General features: G+C 45.7%; 2 protein-coding genes across 2 annotated transcripts in view; one reads left to right on the forward strand and one right to left on the reverse strand.

Annotated features, from left to right (window-relative positions):
• Positions 1-4,474: 4,474 nt before the first annotated feature.
• NKX1-2 (NK1 homeobox 2) lies at positions 4,475-6,757 on the reverse strand. The gene is made up of 2 exons (XM_065408575.1): positions 6,526-6,757; positions 4,475-5,097 (listed from the first exon to the last, which is right to left on the reverse strand). Exons 1-2 carry the CDS (start codon positions 6,755-6,757, stop codon positions 4,475-4,477), a joined length of 855 nt encoding a protein of 284 aa, XP_065264647.1.
• A 7,567-nt stretch (positions 6,758-14,324) lies between these two features.
• LHPP (phospholysine phosphohistidine inorganic pyrophosphate phosphatase) overlaps positions 14,325-19,812 on the forward strand; it is a 185,606-nt gene continuing 180,118 nt past the window's right edge. Inside the window, exon 1 of the mRNA XM_065408024.1 lies at positions 14,325-14,497. Coding sequence (XP_065264096.1) covers positions 14,331-14,497 — 167 coding nt within the window. The 5' untranslated portion in view covers positions 14,325-14,330. The remainder of the gene's footprint in view (positions 14,498-19,812) is intronic.

A 19,812-nucleotide genomic window follows, 5' to 3' on the forward strand; every position in this document is an offset into this window, starting at 1 on the left:
AATGTTATATTATAACAGAGACAATTTGCAGTAAGCAACAAGCAATTAAAACTTTATTGCACAGGTGTACAAAGGTTCGAACTAGAAAGGTCAGTGGTGGGGAGTTCCCCAGAAGAACAGCATTGGCACATTTACTTGAACTACCCAGGCAAGCATAAAGTGGCTGTATAGAAACCCTCTCACATTCTTTTCTTTATTGGGGCATGCACACTGTGTTCCTTTCAGACTACATATCTACACAAGCTAAAAAATAAACATGTTGTTAAATACTGTTCTCAATGTGGATCCCCAAAAGATTTAGGGGTTGCCATGCACTACTTTGGGGGGGAAATTGATCTATTGAGACAATGTTGACCTGCATCACCGCAACAGTTGGATCTCTAGCTCTGTGCAAAAAACAAATAAACAAAAAAACCTAGAAACTTTTTAAAAAATAGCTTATATCTCTGGAACCCCTAAATCAAATGACCTCAAATTTGGCTCTCTAACCCTACTCTGCACTCCCACCAGGCATAGCAAATTTCAAGAAAATCCATACAAGCAATTGAATTTTAGAGCACTTAGAAGCATGATACTTGAAACAGGAAGGGTACAGTTAGAGAATGGAGGGAAAGATCTCCTCTGCACATCCATCTGCAGTATCTGGGGCCTCTGAAAGGTGTGAAGTCGCCCATTCATCTGAATGTGATGTTCTCGGCTGAATGAGAACACCCCAAGCAGATGAATGCAACCTGAAACAAAATAGCTCTGAGATGTGTCAGCCACTCCATTCATCTCAGTGAGTGTTCCCATCCCCCTCCTGAGTGCTTTAGTGCAGTGCTTCTCAAAGCTGGTCCGCCGCTTGTGCAGGGAAAGCCCGTGGCGGTCTGGGCCGGTTTGTTTACCTGCCGCGTCTGCAGGTTCGGCCGATCGCGGCTCCCACTGGCCGCGGTTCACCGGTCTAGGCCAATGGGGGCTGCGGGAAGCAGCGCGGGCCGAGGGATGTGCTGGCTGCCACTTCCCGCATCCCCCATTGGCCTGGAGCGGCAAACCTGCAGAACCTGCCCCCATTGGCCAGTGGGAGCTGCAATCGGCCGAACTTGCGGACGCAGCAGGTAAATAAACCGGCCCGGACCGCCAGGGGCTTTCCCTGCACAAGTGGTGGACTAGGTTTGAGAAGCACTGGTTTAGAGGACCATGTTGAGACCACCATATTCCTTTTAAATAATACTCAAGTCATTTGAACCCAGGCCTCTAGACATTAACTGCTATGGCATTAATCCATTCTGCCTCCTAATGTATGAAGCAACTGACTGCTGTTTAACACCATGCATAAAAGACAGCAGCAGCAGCTTTGGAGATATGTCAGACAGTTATAATGATCCCACCTCCTCCCAGTTATACCGTTTACCTTAAAGATATAACTTTGCTGTAACCTAGCATAGTTTATTTCTAGTGTAGCTATTACCTGAAAGAATCAAACCATCTAGTGATGGGTTTATCTACCATCTAATCTATCTATGGCTACGTCTTCACTACGGGGGGGGTCGATTTAAGATACGCAAATTTGCGTAGCTGAATTCGACGTATCGCAGCCGACTTACCCCGCTGTAGGGACGGTGGCAAAATCGACCTCTGCGGCTTCCCGTCGACGGCGCTTACTCCCACCTTCGCTGGTGGAGTAAGAGCGTCGATTCGGGGATCGATTGTCGCGTCCCAACGGGATGCAATAAATCGATCCCCGAGAGGTCAATTTCTACCCGCCGATTCAGGCGGGTAGTGTAGACCTAGCCTATGTCTATATAGATATGATAGTTTAAAAGACATTGTGTAACATTTGTTTTATAAAAAATGTGTTCTATGCGAAAGGAGCTGCAAAATCAATTTTAGTTAGTCCACCCAGTGGCTTGACAAAAGCACAGGAAGCATCTATTCATAACACCTGGATATAAGAATGTTTTTCAGATACTTGCTCCCCAGGAAGCTGCAAGTTATGCAGGCCACGAAGGTGATTTGCTTAAAAACAGGTGTCCACTTTACTGTCGCCTTTACCAGTCTTCAGTCTATTTATGAAGAAGCATTGTCAGGGATGGTATAGATAATACTTAGTCCTGCCTTGAGTGCAGGGGACTGGACTAGATGATCTCTCGAGGCCCTTTCCAGTTCTATGATTCTATGATTGGTTGGTACCATAAGAGGAGGCTGGTCCACTGACCTTCTGGTAAGAGAATAAATGCAGTAACTCTATCTGGCCGCTAGAGGGTTCATGGGTTTTACAGAACTGAAAATGATGGCTCAGGAACCAAGGAGTTTTAGGATTCTCCCTGGGGTCATCATGGCCAGGTTAGTTTTGCAAGGCGTTATCTAGGTTTGGACCCTGGGGGGAAAAAAGGCCCACAAAACAAAAATAATTTCATCTGAGAATTATTAAGAACAATTAAACAAAGTATAATTTTTAAAACTGCTTTATTTAGACAAACACACCTATAGATAGATAGGACTTACCAGCTACCTTTTTGGTTGGAAAGCCAATGTGCACTTTCAGCATCATGACACTGAAGAGATACGTTCTTGAACAACATGTTGTAATAATTTGTGCAAACTGCATGAGACAGATTTTTGTGAACCAATTACTTCCTGGCAGTTCAGGGATGGATAAGCCCCCAGCTAAAATTCTTTTTCGTTGTGGTGCTTGTAATGATGAAAATGAAATGTGATTTTCCTCTCTAACAAATCCTTTAAAAAAAATCAGATTCCTCTGTTATGGAAAAAGAGTGCACTGCATACTGGAAGCTCTGCACTTTAAATATTTTCTACCACAACCACCCCTTTTAAAAATAAGAATGTAATACTTTTCTATGATGTATGTTTTCTACTTCATTTGGCATTAATGCTGTGTTATTAAAAGAATAATTGCAGAAAAAAGCTCTTTTGATCTAAGGCCTGATCCAAAGCCCACCGAAGTCAGTAGAAATGAAAGGTAGAGAGGTAGCAGGTATATCACCAATAATTGGATACTTCCTCATTTGTCAGCCAGGTTTCCCACACCCTGCCTGACAATTACAGAACTAAGGTTTCAAGTAGCAGTAAGCAGTAGTACTTTCCTATTCCCACTAGCAAACTCTCTTCATTAATTTCTTGGGATGCCAGACACCTAGCTTTCAATTTTTTAACATGATTTTAAAGGTTACAGCAATTGGCCCTTTACAAGGTTGTATTACCCACCTGAAACAGGTAACTGATCTCCAGAGATAAAAGTGGGGCTTAGAGGCATCTTTAGTTCTTATCAGGCTCATTCATATAAAAGCGACAGTAACTAGTGTCAGAGTTTCTGAGTTTTCAGGTTCTGAGGTATGCCCTGCCAAGCCAAATTACAAAGAGAAATGTTTTAAAAGGAAACTTCAGGAGAGGAACTTGGGAGAATTAGTGTTAGGTACAGTAAATGTAAAGAGGGTTATCTTTTCCATCTCTTATGCCTATGATTACATCTCAAATATGCTAATAAAATCCAGTGGTTCCCCCCCCCCCCCGAAAACATGTTTCTGTGACGACTAGAAAAAAATCAACTTCTTACACTTTAAATTACCATGCAACCATCAGAAATGTACATTTGAACTCTGGAGCCTAATGAGGAAAAATATTAAATGATATATGTGTGTATAAATATTTGGACCACTTAATGTCTGCATTTGAATGTTCCACCCGTTTGGTTTGTCATAGTCGTTTATCTATGTATATTAGGACCTTTATTTTTGTTTATCCAAAGATATAGCGCAGCACAAGTGTGAAGTATAATCTAAGAAATCAATCATTACATGCCACAAACTACACTTGAACTCAAATATGCCTTTACAGAAGCGCGGCTGCTCTGCTCATAGATATCCATCAATTTAAAGGGATTAACGGGAGGAGCCCGACCCTGGCTCCCACGGAAGCCAATGGCAAAACTCCCATTCGTCGCGGTGGGACCAAGATCGGGCGTAAACTATGCTGGGGAAGGATGCTTTAAAATACCAAACACGTGGGAAGATGGCAAACCTGAGCGTAGTGCAATGCACGTTTTATTAAAGTTCTCCAGTTTCCAAACTCCATGTTGCATACGAGCAGTCTCTCCTCGGTTCTGACTGCACGCTCCGGTCGGTCACATAGACAGCAAACACTGGACCGCTGCTGTCTGAACTGGACACCTCCAGCAACAGAGCGCGCGTGCCCTGCGTCCCTCTGCCATTCCTTCCAGCCGGGGGAGAGGGGAAGCCGGGGCGGGAGGGACACTCCCTGCGATGGCAAAGGCGATGTCTGTTGCTCTTGTGGCGGGTGTTCACGTGAGCAGGGTGCCGGCTAAGGGGCTGAGATCCCCCCGGGAGGGGAGCGCGGGGGTTGTGAACGCCCTTGGCGGAGGGGCAGCAAGACACACCCACGTGCTGAGCCCCCGCGGGCTGCCCCCAGCCCAGGGGCGCGGAGGCTGGGGAAGGCTGGAACTTGTCGGGCGGGCTCTTTAGAGGTGCGGGGTGTAGAAGGGGGCCAGGTAGGCCGGGCTGAGGAACGGCGCCGCGGCCAGGGGCAGGGGAGCAGCCGCTGGGAAGAGGACATTGGCGGCGGGGTAGGAGGAGAAAGTCTGGAAGGCCAGGGCGCTAGGGCCCGGCGGGCTGGGGCTGCCGCCGCCTGCTCCGCAAGGGGGCGCCGCGGCACTGGCTGCCGGCGGCACCGCCCCGTCCGCCCCGGGGTTCTGCTTCTTCCACTTGGTCCGTCTGTTCTGGAACCAGATTTTGACCTGGGTCTCGGTCAGGCTGAGCGACAGCGCCAGGTTGAGGCGCTCGCACACCGACAGGTAGCGGGTGGCCCTGAACTTGTTCTCCAGGGCCACCAGCTGCTCGTACGTAAAGGCCGTCCGGGCCCGCCGGGGCTTGGCACAGCTCGGCTCGGCGCGGCGCCGCTTGGAGGCTCGCGGGGAGCCGGGATCGTCTCTCTCCTCCGGATCAGGCGAGCCGGGGAAGTCGTGCAAGCGCGGTGGGGCTGCTGCGGGCTGGCTCCGGTCCGGTCCCGGGGCCGGCTCCTCCCCCTCGCACGCGGAGCCCTCCAGTGTGGACGCCGCCTCGCTCTCTTCCTTGGAGTTGGCATCTAAGGGAAAGAAGGGGGCTGATCAGAGTGACAGGATGAGCCCTTCCCCTGCCACATCCCTGCGCCTGCCGCTGATCGAAGCTGACCTGCGCCAGCGCTCCCCTCCCGCCAGCTGCTCTCCGCACGCATCTGTGTCACCGGGGACACGCGCGGCTGGGGCAGGCGCCTGCTGCCGGCTGATGTCAATTCCACATTTGTTTATTAAACTCAGCTTGCAAAAGACACCCCCCCTTCTGCCCCCAGAATGAGCAATTTAAGGGAGCTCTTCTTTCCGATCCGTCTTTAGAACGGGAGAAAACTTGGGATTTTCTTCCCTCCTAAAATATTTTTTAAAAAATCAGATTTTTTTTAAATGATCATTTGCCCTTTAAGAAAAACCTGACTGTCTAATATGATAAACCCTTTATGTGCTCCAAGCTGTGCGAAACTCGTTTGTGTGCGGCGGTCATGGATCTCTGGCCAATTAAATAAGTTATTAAAGTCCCCTTTAAAGAGACAAAAATCCCCTCCCCCTTTCCATCTGCTCTTCCCCGCCGTGCTAATAGAGTTTCAGATTTGTGAGGGGCGGATCGATAGATGTCATCTATTAAAGGTAAGTTTTAATCGAACAATATTAGGATCAGGCAGGGGGAAAGAGGTTTGAAGTTGGTACTGCAAGCTGTGGGAAGGAGATATGCAGGAGTCAGTAATAGGATATCGATCAATGGGCAGCTAAGGCATCCTCTTGTGGGGACGATTTGAACAATTATCCAGCCTGGCTGTCCCAGTGCCAATCAGGGCCAGCCAACAAGCTGGAGTCGAAAACAATTGCATCTAACTTTTGGTTTCCCATCAGACCTGGGGGCGCTGCGGTATAAGCGGTGACCCGAGCAGGGTCACGGCTCAAGGAAATCTGCACCTAATGACCTTTCTCCCAAAGCAGTTTTCCATGGCAACTTCTTAAAGGTGACATGTCCCCACACCAGGAGCGGCTTACCGCTGCTGCCTGCCCTTCCTTGGGAAACATTCTGCGGAAGGGGTTAATAAATATCTCCGTGTCCATCGCTGACACAGGCTGCACGAGCCAATTTTGACTTATGCTCATCAGCAATGTATTGCTGTTCTGTGGGAGTCGTGGCTCTACTCCCATTCTAATTCAGGTGCTCAAATAGTTCAGCATCAAAACGAGACAGTCAACTAGCTTTTTTTTTTTATCATCAGGTTTTAAACAAAATACAGACCCGTTCTGTTGCCTGTTACATGACCTCTTCCTGCACACCAGCTAAACACCTCGCAAACACACTAAAACATAATCCTCATTGTTTTTAATCCAATTTGTTTTAGAATGCGCACACAATTTATGGAACCGACCCCTTTCAGCTGATAGACAGGACACTGTTTCCTATTAATTTGTTTGAAAATAACCATGCAGATTGAATGCATTCCTACCATATGCCTCTAGTGTATCCCTGCTGCTCCTTTGATTCGCGGTATCCTTTTCTACTTCAACTCTGCCAAAACTTTTCTCTTGCTCTCCTGAATGCGAGATGCTGCCCCTGCTCTGTGCCGCCGGATTGCTTTTCCTGGTAAATTTCTGGGGATCCAGGATGTCTAAGATGGAGAAGGAGATTTTATGATGGATGGGGGCCACCTTGGCCCCACTGTCCTGACATTCCAGCATTCCCCCCTCAAAGATCCCGAAAGAGTTGTGGTGCCCCCAGTTAAATGCACGGACAATTGGCCAACTGCTCGCAGGGAGGAGAGACGTGATGCCAAAGATGCCTTCGCTCGATGCGTGGCTTTCAGTCCCGCTCGCCGCAGGTTAGATCCCCCGGGGACGCTGTCCGTAGGAGGAAGAGTCCTGAGGTGTGCAAGCTTGCGCTTTGCAGATGTCCTTCTGGAGTGAAGCGGCTCCTCTGCTTCGGTCTAGGAGGAGGATGCAGGCTTGGAAAGTGAAAGGGTTGGAAGTGGGGGTGGGGGCAGAGGAGGGGGCTGCACAGCCATTGGCACTTTCTCCGCTTTCCGACCAGCCTGGCTGCCCCAGCCACGTGGAGAGAGCAGCGCAGGCTGCCTTCAGAGGGGTCTTTGAAAGCTGCACTAGTGTCATTAAGGCAAGAGCCGCCGGTTGGATCTCACACACGCAGCTTGTGTGTGTGTGTGTGTGTGTGTGTGTGGTGTGAGCGAGACGTGTCTCCCAGAGTAACGTGTCATGGGGAGGGGGGGGTTAACCCCTGCAGAGGAGGGGTTAAAATCCCAGAGGAGCACAGATGTTTGATTTGGGGGAATCTATAGCTCCACTTACAAATGAATGACGGAGTCTAGTTTTAACCTAGCACTTTGGACATCGCAGTACCAACATGCATAACGTGTGCCCTTTCCTTAGAGGCCACCGGGGAACAGCAACATGTTGTAACAACGTGTATACAAAGTGTGCCGCTTCCGCACGTTCTCAGATGCAGAAAACCCCATGGCTTCGAAAATCTCCACTCCAGATCTGACCTGGATTCGCAATATGATTGGGGAAAGTGCATAGAAATTGCAATGCTTTCAACCCTCCGATGGACCATTTCAGGCCCACCAGCCCCTTTGCCGGCCAAAATCGCCCCGACCCTACACACGCCTTTGTAGCAGAAAAGGTTCTAATAGCGAGGTTGTCCTACAGGAGTTTCATTGCACACTGATTTTAAAACCCACTGAAATACGTTGATTCCAAAAATGTATTTTAATTGACAATGGTGCACGGTCGGAGGCATCAGGCAGACATTAAAAGAGAACTCAGTATCCTCAGAGTGCAAGGAATTCAAAGGACTTCTAAGCAATCAGTTCACAGGGTAAGTCTCTTTGCGGTTTGGGAACACATCATACCCCTTGTAGGCCGAACAGGTTGCAGCCTGGGACATGACATGACATCTTTTAAAGGCAAATTAGAAGGTTTTTCAAGGACCATCCATCCGGAAATAGCACGGGGAGGCTAATGATCTCCTTTCCCCACCCCTCCTGCAACCTTCTGACTGCCAACCCCTCTCGATTTTGTTATGGAGCAATAGGTTAGCAATTAATATTGTCTTAGCAGGTATGAAATAGGAAGAGGAGGAGAAACCACCTCATTATAGCTCTAGGCCTCCTATACCCAGCTGGCATTGTAAATGAGCTTTTAAAGCAGCAATGTCCTTTTAGCATTTCTCATTCAAACGGCCACTTCTCCACCCCTTGCCTGCCGCAGTATTCATCCAGGCTCTAAAACACCTACCAACTTCCCCGCTAAAATTCTCTATAATGCAAACCATCTACTAGCTGGGATTTTACCTTCAGCATTCAGCGAAGGAGGGACTGAACCTGTTTTACAGCCTCAAGAGAAAGTAAAATAAGTCAAATATGAAAACAGACTAAAGTAAGAGTGATCTAAGTAGCATCTTTTAAAATTCAAGAATTTTAATAATTAAACAAAACACAGGGCTTAGGTTATTGCTATTTAAATATATATTATCTTTATACAGCATGGTCAAATTTTCTTGAGCAACTGCACACATATGGCTTCTGTTATTCCAGCATTATTATGTTACTACTTAGCACAGAGTACAGTATAAACCACCTTTAGATCTAAGGGCTTGATCCTGCATTCCTTGTGTATCCAAAGTTCCCAGTGAAGTCAGTGGGAGTTTGCAAAGTATGCAGGACTGAGCCTTCTGTTTTAAAAAGTCCCAGAAAAATATTAAGCACTTATATGGCATTTTATGTCATCTAAATGTGGTTCAAAGATTAAGAATGAGATCCTGCACTCATTGAATTCCTTGAGGGTTGTGGCATTGACATCAGTGACAAAACTATGGGCCTGACCCAAAACCTGCTGAAGTAACAGAGAGTCTTGCCATTAGCCCCAGTGGGTTTTGGATCAGCCCCTATGTCACCACACTGCATGAAGGGCAGCATTGGGTCCAAGCTAATTAATCCTCACAGTACCCCTATGGAGTATATATGATTCCTCTTTTATGGATGAGGAAGCTGAGGCACAAGTGAGGTGAGTGAGTTACCCAAGCTCGCACACCAAGTCAGTGGCAGAAATAAATATTTATATTCTACAGTATTGAACAAGAGGTTATAATCATGCTTGCTCTCTCTCTCTCTGTCTCGCTCTCGGCAGATTAAGGTGATGGCTTGATTCTCCCCTACCACAGGACAGGAATAACTCTCAATGGAAGTGACTCCTATTCTACAGGAGAATAAAATCCTTTATTCATATATAAAACAGGTAGAGGGCTGGCAAAAGCAGGGCATGCTTCTCTATACCACTCAACCAGTGTGCCATCCCCATGGTCTGACAGGACCACAACTAGGGATGGGGGGAGTCCCCATAACCAGTTTAAGCAATCACAGAGCTGTATATTTTTTAAACTTCACACTAACTAAACTGTGTGTACAGTATCTATAAGGTGGATTTTCTTCTCACACTCTGGTGTTTGCATTTGACCTGACAAATCAGGATGAACATTGAAAAAAGGAATATTATTTGTGGGTGAAGGATTTGGGGATGGCAATATTAATGTTGTCTGTATTTGGGAATCATCTTGTTAACACGTATTTTGCACTGTAGTATGCCCTCGATTCTGCCACCCTTATTCATGTTGAGTAGTATCTTACACTGCCAGTTGTCCCATTGAAATTAATTATTTTAGGGTGCTCAGAGCTTCTGTATGGATAAAATTATTGTTAAATCTAAAGAAATAAAACAAAACAAAATATGACAGTACTAAGGTAATGGAATTAAAAGTGGCAGAATCTGACCCTTATTTTCCATTTTGATACCACAGAACCTAAAATAATTGAATAGGAAGCAAGAGAGACAAAAAAGATGAAGATGTGCAGGAATCAAATTACAGAATTATTATGATTAATTATTATCATCATTTATATTATGGCAGTGCCCAAATGCTACAATTAGTGTGGTGTTCTACTGTGCTGAGCACTATACAAACATAAAAAAGAGACAATCTTTGACTTGAAGGGCTTCCAATCTAAAGGTACAAACAGACAGTGGCTAGGGACAAATGAAACTAGTAAAGAATTGGCACTGCTTTGTTAGATACTTAGATTGTATTTTTTTTTTAATTGGGATAGAGGTAGGGAAGAAGGGAGTAGGAAAAGGAAAGAAGGGGAAGAGTAATAGTCACAGCCAGGGCTGCCCAGAGGGGAGGGCAAGTGGGGCAATTTGCCCCAGGCCCCGGGCCCCACAGGGGCCCCCACAAGAATATAGTATTCTATTGTATTGCAACTTTTTTTTATGGAAGGGGCCCCCAAAATTGCTTTGCCCCAGGCCCCCTGAATCCTCTGGGTGGCCCTGGTCACAGCTTATGGATATCGTTCTTAGTGTGATCAACTAAGGAAAATAGATACCAGACCTTTAAATATTTCTTATCAATATGTCTGAAACGTGATCCTCTTTAAAACTCAACACGCTAGTCCTAGTAACTGTGGTGTAACGAATTACTTAGAAACAGTTATGATGCCATCGCAGATGCTGTGATATGGAAATATTCCTCTGGTCCATGCATGCATTAACTTAACTTAAAGCACATGCATAGGTCTTTGCAGGATCAGGGCCTTATTTTGGAAGAGAAAATCCAAACCATCTCATATATGTAAGATTACAAAATATAGCCTTGTGGATATATTTTAATATTGTGGCTGTACAATTGTAAAAGGTGAGTTGTAGTAATGGAATTCTTAAAGATACAAATTTTTGAGCTAGCAGATATCTTCACATATTGTCAGTTTAACATACACATGTGCACACACACACATATTAGTCTTAACTGTTTGCTTGAAGTTGGTTCGTTTCTCAGCTCAGGCATTAAAATTCAGTCTGAGTCCTGTCTTTAAATTGCTTTGATGCTAGGTGGGTTTCAACCCTGACCTGTCCTGACGGCAAGTGATGGCTGTAACAAGCTCTGGATCAATATTCATAGCGGGTGTCCTGGACTGATAACACTATCCAAGACAATGTTCACTATCAGTGTGGACAGCTGAGATATTGCACCATTAGCGATGTTGTTTTAAATAACCTGATCCATTTCTGGGTCTATTTAATGAATTTCACTGTTTAGATATTATCTGTAAGGAGAAGCCAGTGGCTATTCCAGAAGCAGTGATGCAAATCAGTGGTGCCAAGGCTACTCTGCTTTTTTTCAAAACAAAGTGGACTATAATTCCAACACAGTTTCTTATATTGTATGTGAATTGTGGCAGGCTATTGCTAGTATTAAGAACAAAAACTAGCTGCATTGTATCAAGGGGAAAACAATATTATCAGTAAGGCTGGAACACAACTGATAAAATCTTACCCATGATTATAAAATAGTGAGGATTAGTCCAATTCTTTATGTGCAGGCTAGTGTTTTTTCAATTGTTTCTATGAGGTAGTGGGATGTACTGTATGTAAAGGCACAAACTTTGTAAGGTACAGCTTAGTCTGTATTTTGGCTGGGTCAAAATGGTCTTGCCAGGCTTTCTGCTACTTTTTTGATCAACACAGCCTCAGTTAAAATAAATATGCTCTCTATGGGTCCCATTTTATACTTACATCAAATCTCTACTACACTGCAAAAATGTGCATGGTAATATGCCTGTGCTGCAAATGCTGAGCTTAAAAAGCAGTCAATATAACAAATGGGATCCGAGCTGGCAACCCATATTTATACCAAGTCATTCTACTGAATTCAGTGCACAGTGCCTCTGAAAATCAGGCTCTATGTGCCTAAGTCAGGCAAAAACGGAGGCCCCCAAAATTAGAGGGCACTTTTGAAAACTGAGGCCCTAATGTGAAGGTGACCATGTTTTCAAAATCAAAACCCAAGACACTTTTGTGGCAACATTTTCAGGGTCATGGAATACTCCCACAAAAGACACACAAAACTACACTTTTAAAAAATAAGTGTGTGCCATTGTTACTACTGGCAGCGTCTGACTCAACAACAGTGGCATGTATATTTCTTAGAATGGAGGATTTTTTCCCAGTAAGTTAGTGTCCCAATGAGTTTATTGTGAAACATTGAAGAAGTGTTGTTAACATTTGCTCTGAGCAAAAGAGCAGCTTTCATAGTGTCTAGATACTTTGGAATTTTCTCTTTATTCAAACACACTTTATCATGCTGACCACTCATTTTCTCAACTGTTTGTTACTGGTAACCACAAATGCAAATTCTGTTCATTAGAGCAATATGTCTATTTTATTCTATTCTATTCTATTCTATTCTATTCTATTCTATTCTGGTTCTTATACCATCCTCATCCCCATAGTATTGGAGCCCCTTCCAGTAGCGCATTAAGCAACATGGCTAACGTGTCACATGGTTTAATCTTTCTCTTATCAATTTAATGGGCTCTCTTGTATACAATCTCATCCCAGAAGCCAAGGAGTGAATAGGTATGGAGACTGTGACTCAGCTGCCGTCTTTTCCCTGGGAGTGGTCCCTTCACTAGAGAACTGAGGAACAGAGGGTAGGGCAATGTGGAGAAGCTTCCACTGCGGCCTGCATTGTGGGGAGAAGTAGAGGATGTCAGTTTCCATGGCTGGCAATCTGCAACCTTCCATGAAAATAATAAAAGCAAGATAATATAAAGAATTTAAAATTGTTTCTCTCCTTGCCCTGCTTTTTTGCAGCCTTTTAAAATTACAGGCAGAGCACATAGCAATGCCTGTAGGAAAGGCTTGTGCAGCCTTTCCTCCCTGATGAGTCATTTTCAGGTGCCTGTAACTTACTGAGGATGCTATTCTGAAGGTTTGGTCTCAGCCCAGGAGTGATTTCTTTAAATGGAAGATTTGAATAAAAAGAGTTTCTGTTGAGATTCATGACAGTTTTACCATTAACTTCATTAGGATTGGGATCAGATTCTATGTCTGTGAGTGATCTGAAGTGTGACCATACAAGATAGTCGCTTACTATGTGTTTGTTCAGTGCCTAGTACACAGGGACCCTCATCTTGGCTGTGGGCTGTAGATACTACTGTAATGACTTGTAAAAGGCTGGGTGACGTGTGCTTGGTAGTGATGATGATTGCTAAGTGCAAGACCTTAGCATGATAGTAATTACTATTATTTATTATAAAAGACCACAAATGAAGCAGATTGTGACCTGAAGTTGTATATAGAAGCTTTCTTTAAGACAGCCACCGTGAGAATCTGTTTCTCCCCCTGCTCACTGTCATCACTAGCAGCGAATCGAAAATGCTGCCTGCCCGTTAGTCCCTATTCCCCCTCCCCCCCCATGTATGATGGGTCCCACACACCCTTTCCCCTCCCCCCCCCAGTGTATGCTGGGTGCCACACACCATTCCCCCTCCCCCCTAGCCTCTCCCAAATGTATGCTGGGTGCCACACCCTGTTTCCCCTCCCGCCAATGTATGCTGGGTGCCACACTCCATTCCCTCTCCCCTCCCCAATGTATGCTGGGTGCCACACACCATTCAACCTCCCCCTCACCCTCCTCAATGTATGCTGGGTGCCACACCCAGTTTCTCCTCCCGCCAATGTATGCTGGGTGCCACATCCTGTTTCTCCTCCCACCAATGTATGCTGGGTGCCACACACCATTCCACCTCCCCTTCACCCGCCCCATGTATGATGGGTGCCACACCCCGTTTCTCCTCCCGCCAATGTATGCTGGGTGCCACACACCATTCCCCCTTCCTTAGCCCCTCCCCAATGTATGATGAGTGCCACACACCATTCCATGGTGTTATCAGTCCATGTATGCTGGGTGCCACACTCTGTTCCACCCCCCTCAGCCCCTCCCCCATGTATGCTAGGTGCCACACCCCGGTCCCCCTCCCCCTCCCAATATATGCTGGGTGCCACACCCCGTTTCCCCTCCCCCCGATGTATGCTGGGTGCCACACCCCATTCCCCTCCCCCCCATGTATGCTGGGTGCCACACACCGTTTCCATCCCCATGTATGCTGAGTCACACCCCGTTCCACCCCCCTCAGCCCCTCCCCAATATATGTTGGGCGCCACACCCCGTTTCCCCTCCCCCCAACGTATGTTGGGTGCCACACCCCATTCCATCTCTCCCTCACCCCCCCTCCAGGTATGCTGGGTGCCACACGCCGTTCCATCATCTCCCCCCCCCCCCCCCCCGCACTTTGCCTTCTCCTGCTGAAATTACCACCAATGAAAAACTACATTTCCCAGCGGCCCTTGCGGAAGGAAGGGCTCTGGACTCGGCGGAGTTAAATTGACCTTATGCTAAATTGACCTTATGCACCAGCTGCAAGCCGCAGGCCGGGCTGTGCGCGCTATGGCTGAGTGGGCAAAGCAGCTTGCAGGCATTAAGGGAGTGTTGCTCGATATCAGTGGGGTCTTGTATGACAGTGGAGGAGAAGGAGGCGGAGTTCCTATCCCTGGATCTATAGAAGCTGTGGAAAAGTAAGTGCCAGCAGAACTAGTGCGTTACAGCCCCGGCGGCTGTGCCCTCTCCTCCCCCTGCCTCGCCTCCTCGGCACGCTGCGAGGGGGCGCCGCCCCCTCCCTCCTTGCAGCTGTGCGGGGCCGCCCACTTCTCGGCGGGCGCCAGGTTCAGCCAGGGGCCACGGCGTCCTGCCGGGCTCCCTTCTCTCTCCGCTTCCAGCCGCTCCCAGGAAAAGGGTCCAAACTCCCGCGGGTTTGGAGCATGCGATCCCAGCTCTGTCTGCAGGGGAAGGGAAGCAGAGCCATAGGCTGCAGGCCTGGGGGAGAGAGCCCAGCAGGCCACGCCTGGGTGCCATACGCCGTGCCCCATTGCCTGCCACCTCTCCTGGGTGCCATACACCATGGCACACTTCAACCCCCCCCATGTATGCTGGGTGCCACACCTCTTTTCCCCTCCCCCCAATGTATGCAGGGTGACACACACAGTTCCCCCTCAGCCCCCCTGCAATGTGTGCTAGGTGCCGCCTCCCATTCCAACTCCCCCTCACACCTCTGCCATATACTCGGGTGCCATACACCATTCCACATAGCCTGACGTGTATCCTGGGTACCACACATCATTCTGCATTGCCCCCTGGGTGCCATACACCATTCCACATAGCTTGACGTGTATCCTGGGTACCACACATCATTCTGCATTGCCCCCTGGGTGCCATACACCATCTCACCCTGCCCTCCCACCCCACCCCAGATGTACCCTGGGTGCCAATCACCATTCCACAATTTCACCTCTCCTCCCCCTGACTCCCGGGCCATGTATCCTGAGTACCAAACAGCATTCCACATTTCACTTCTCCCTCATATCATGTATACTGGGTGCGACACACTATTCCACATTTCACCTACCCTGGCTGCCATGTATACTGGGTGCCACACGCCATTTTACATTGTTTCCCACTATGTACTTCCCCCTGGTATGCTGGTTGTTATACACCATTCCCACATACTCTCCCTTCCATCTGCTATGCATCTTCAGTGCTACACAATGCTCCCTGTATGCTCTCCGCCTCCTGCCATTCACCCTTGTATTGCCTCCTCCTTAGGTCAATCCCCATCTCTTATAAAAGGTGCTAAAAGCACATTCATGTCATTGAAGGAGCAGGGGAAGACAGAACCATAGTTTATATTACAGTGGTTCTCAAACTTTTGTACTGGTGACCCTTTTCACATAGCAAGCCTGTGTGTGTGACCCCCTCCTTATAAATTTAAAAACACTTGTTTATATATTTAACACCATTATAAATGCTGGAGGCAAAGTGGGGTTTGGGTGGAGGCTGACAGCTCGTGACCCCCCATGTAATAACCTCACGACCTCCTGAGGGGCCCCAGCCCCCAGTTTGAGAACCCTTGGTTTATAAGGTCTTATCTGAAAGTCATTCTTGTGCCCTCCATCTTCAAAACAATAAATTGAGTGGTGCTAAATCTCTCTGGTGGAATTACTGAGTGAATCCTGCCACATTTGGGACCTGTAATTTCAGGGATCCTGATCTTCCAGAAGTGATGCTTAGATCTCCAAGCCATCCCCACCCAATAAAATTGGTCTTTGGCCTCTGTTAAGTTTTATCCTGTTTGACATATGAGTTTTTCTAAGACTCTAATCCAAAACTCTTTCAAGTGAAAGGGAGTCCTTCCATTGATTTCACTGGGCTTTGGATTGGGCTTTTTTTAGTTTTGTAAACCCTGACTCTGTGGCTACATGGTTTGTCTGCAGAGGAGCAGCCCTCCCCCGACTCTTAGGCTGTATTATCGATATACTGAAAGTGTGGGTATGTTTTTAAAGCAAAACTTTAGCATTCTTTTTCTAAAAGAAATAATTCAAACAGCTTTTCAGGAGGTGCCAGTGTACCTATAGCAACTAGGGCATTGTGCTTTGGTTTTCAGAGGCGCTGAGCATTGGCAGTTTACAACAGTGGCTCTCAACCTTTCCAGACTGCTGTACCCTTTTCAGGAGTCTGATCTGGCTTGTGTACCCCCAAGTTTCACCTCACTTAAAAACATTTTGCTTACAAAATCAGACATAAAAATACAAAAGTGTCACAGCACACTATTACTGATTTTTTTTTGTTACCATATAATTATAAGATAATTGGATATAATAATCAATAATAAATCAATTGGAATATAAGTATTGTACTTACACTTCAGTGTATAATATACAGAGCAGTATAAACAAGTCATTATATGAAATTTTAGTTTGTACTGACTTCGCTAGTGCTTTTTATGTAGCCTGCTTTAAAACTAGGCAAATATCTAGATGTTGATGTACCCCCTGAAAGATGTCTGCATACCTCCAGGGGTACACCTATCTCTGGTTGAGAACCACTGGCCTACTGGATCGAGCACTGGACTAGGAGTCAGGAGACCTGAGTTCTATTCCCAGTTCTGCCACTAGAGGGCTAGGTGACCTTGGCCAAGTCACTTCATCTTCCGGTGCCCCAATTTCCTCATCAGTAAAATGGGGATAATTTTGCTTACCTCCTTTGTGAAGTGCTTTGAAATCAGATGTAAAGTGCTACCAAAGAGCTAGATATTATTTATAATTACTGTTCTGTCATCAGGATATATAGTGTCCAGCCATAGACCCTTTTGCTTGATTATGCTACATGTTCCATGGTATTTAAAGGGTTACATTTTCTTATTTGGCTCAACTTAGTGGAATTATATCCAAAAATAAAGTAGGTTCAGGGTAAAAAAATAGACTTTCCTGACCTCAAATTTGTAGTCTTAAAAGTAGAGTAAGATAGGAAAACAAACATGAAACTTTTGGTTTACCTTTACATTTTTTAAAATGTTTATTCAACCATGAGAGAGTCCATTGAGTTTGAAGGTCTGCTTTCCTAGGGCTCCTACCAAAAAAAAAAAAAAAAAAGGTAACCCAACCCCAGAGAAATATAGGCAGGCTAGATTCAGTTTCAACTGATTTTTACTTTAGTCACTATGTATATTAAATCTAAAATTGGAGGACAATATAGATGTGAACTCTAGTATGTTCAGTCATTAATCAGTTGAAAAAAATTGCCTGCATTGATAGGGTACTATCCCAAGTTGATGAATGTAGCAGTCAAATTAGTTTATATTTTGCCCCCAAAAATTCAACCTGAGGCAGAAAGCAAGCCTGGGAAATTTCAGCCCAAATGGTGAATAAGCAATTGAAAACAGGGTGTTATTAAGAATAGCCCTTTCTATTATAATAAAATTCATGACCTCTGTTACTGTAGGTTTCAGAGTAGCAGCCGTGTTAGTCTGTATCGTGGTTGTAGCCCACGAAAGCTTATGCTCTAATAAATTTGTTAGTCTCTAAGGTGCCACAAGTACTCCTGTTATTTCTGTTACTGTACTTTCCCTTAATACATACCTATTGTTTAATTAGTGTTTGGGTGCTAGTGCAGCTTAAGGCAAACCCAGCAGTAACATGCAAGGAGTTTCTTTTTAATTGAAGATGGCAGGGTGGGAGCCCAAAGTTTAATGTTGCCCATTTATACATAGAACAGGTACGTCTGAGCAGCATCAGCGCTAGTTTCCTCATGCTTCTCTGCCAGTGTGTCTCAACTCTGTCCTGCAGGGACCATCACTTGGGTAGATCTATCTCCACTCCTAGGCAGTCATTGGCCTTGGTTGAGACAGCTGGCAATGGTGCAAATTATGGGGGTGGTTTCGTGATGTGGATATTGGTTCAGTAGAGATTGTCAGGTCATTTTACACCAGGTCACTGGAGGGTCATCAACAAAGCAGTGACAGGCACCATAACCCATGACTAGCCCCTGCAAGGAAATTTGCAGTTAAAGCTGTCACACTACACAATTGATTCAGCACCATGAGCGCTGGATAGGATGCAGTTTGAACCCCTCTGCACCTGTGGGTTCATCTGCATTAGTAGTGGGATTCACACCTTAGGGAAAGCAGGCCACTATATTGAATGAGCACATCTCCTGGGTGCCTTGTCCCTCCTTGGCCAGCACCAATTGCTTCCCGGGCCATACACTGCAGAAGAGCAGGGGTTAGTATGAGCAGCTTTTGCTGCCCCCAAATCAGACTTTCTTCCCTAGCTGGGGGAAGAGGGCATATTTTAGTTCTGTTGGTTGAAATCAATGAAGCCCTTCACCTTTAGGGGATTTCTAAACGTAAGTCACATGCATTACAACCACAGATACAGTAAAGTGAGTTCATGACAGGAGAAAATTTAACTTTCATCTGATTTGCTCACTTATGTTTGACCATGAGGACCTAATTCTTGTGCTGAATTATCAATTGGGATTGTAAAGGAGTGCAAATCACTGCCAAAGTTTCAATGGGCTTTGTATGTTTTTTAAAAGAGTATCAAAACCTGTTCCTCATCCTAGGCCAGAAGGTTGCAAATGGAACCTTTCTGATGCGCGTTCTATTTCTTTATGCTTTTGCAGAAAATCAAACTTTCTTAGAGTGTCAGCCACTACTGTGCTAATTGGTCTGATATTCCTATCATTAGACTCAAACAACTATTATTAATATTTTGTAAGTGTTGACAATGTGCACAGTGACAGTAGCACTGGTATAAGACACCCAACTAAAGCAATTTTCTTCTCTAAGGCGTATGCCCCACAGGGCCCCTGCAAATACTTATGCACATGCTTTGTTTCAAGCATAGGAATAGTTCAGTTGAGGACGAGTAACTGGGGGAAGATATTGAGTGCAATCAGAGAGATTATTTTAAGCTCTGTATTTGGCACTGGTGCAACTGCTACTGGAATACCCTGGCCAGTTCTCGTGCCCACAGTTAAAGAAAGGTGTTAAATTGGAGGTGGTTCAGAGAAGAGCCACAAGAATGATTAAAGGATTAGAAAACATGCCTTACAGTGATAGACTCAAAAAGATCAATCTATTTAGCTTAACAAAGTGAAGGTTAATGGATGACTTGATTACAGTCTGTAAGTATCTGCATGGGGAACAAATATTTAATAATGGACTCTTCAGTTTAGAAGCGAAAGGTACAACACAATCCAGGGGCTGGAAGTTGAAGCCAGACAAATTCAGACTGGAAATAAGGTGTAAACTTTTACGACTGAGAGTAATTAACCATTGGAAGAGCTTACCAAGGGTCATGGTGGATTTTCCATCACTGACCATTTTTAAATCAGATTGGATATTTCTCTAAAAGATATGCTCTAGGAAATATTTTGGAGACGTTCTATGGCCTGTGTTATACAGGAGGTCAGCCTAGATGATAGCAATGCTCCCTTCTGGCCTTGGAATCTGTAAAGCATGGGATATTGGCCACTGCTGGACTTGCTAGATAAG

The sequence above is a fragment of the Emys orbicularis genome, chromosome 7 (genome assembly GCF_028017835.1).
Source record: "Emys orbicularis isolate rEmyOrb1 chromosome 7, rEmyOrb1.hap1, whole genome shotgun sequence".
In the NCBI taxonomy this organism is placed as follows: domain Eukaryota; kingdom Metazoa; phylum Chordata; order Testudines; family Emydidae; genus Emys; species Emys orbicularis.

What these genes read in the sequence shown, in the direction of transcription:
- NKX1-2 (XM_065408575.1), bottom strand. Translation starts at nt 6,757, where the DNA reads ATGCTGGAATGTCAGGACAGTGGGGCCAAGGTGGCCCCCATCCATCAT. An exon ending in GGATACACTAGAGGCATATG is followed by an intron (nt 5,098 to 6,525) that starts GTAGGAATGCAT and finishes TCTTTCCCTTAG; the next exon opens with ATGCCAACTCCAAGGAAGAG.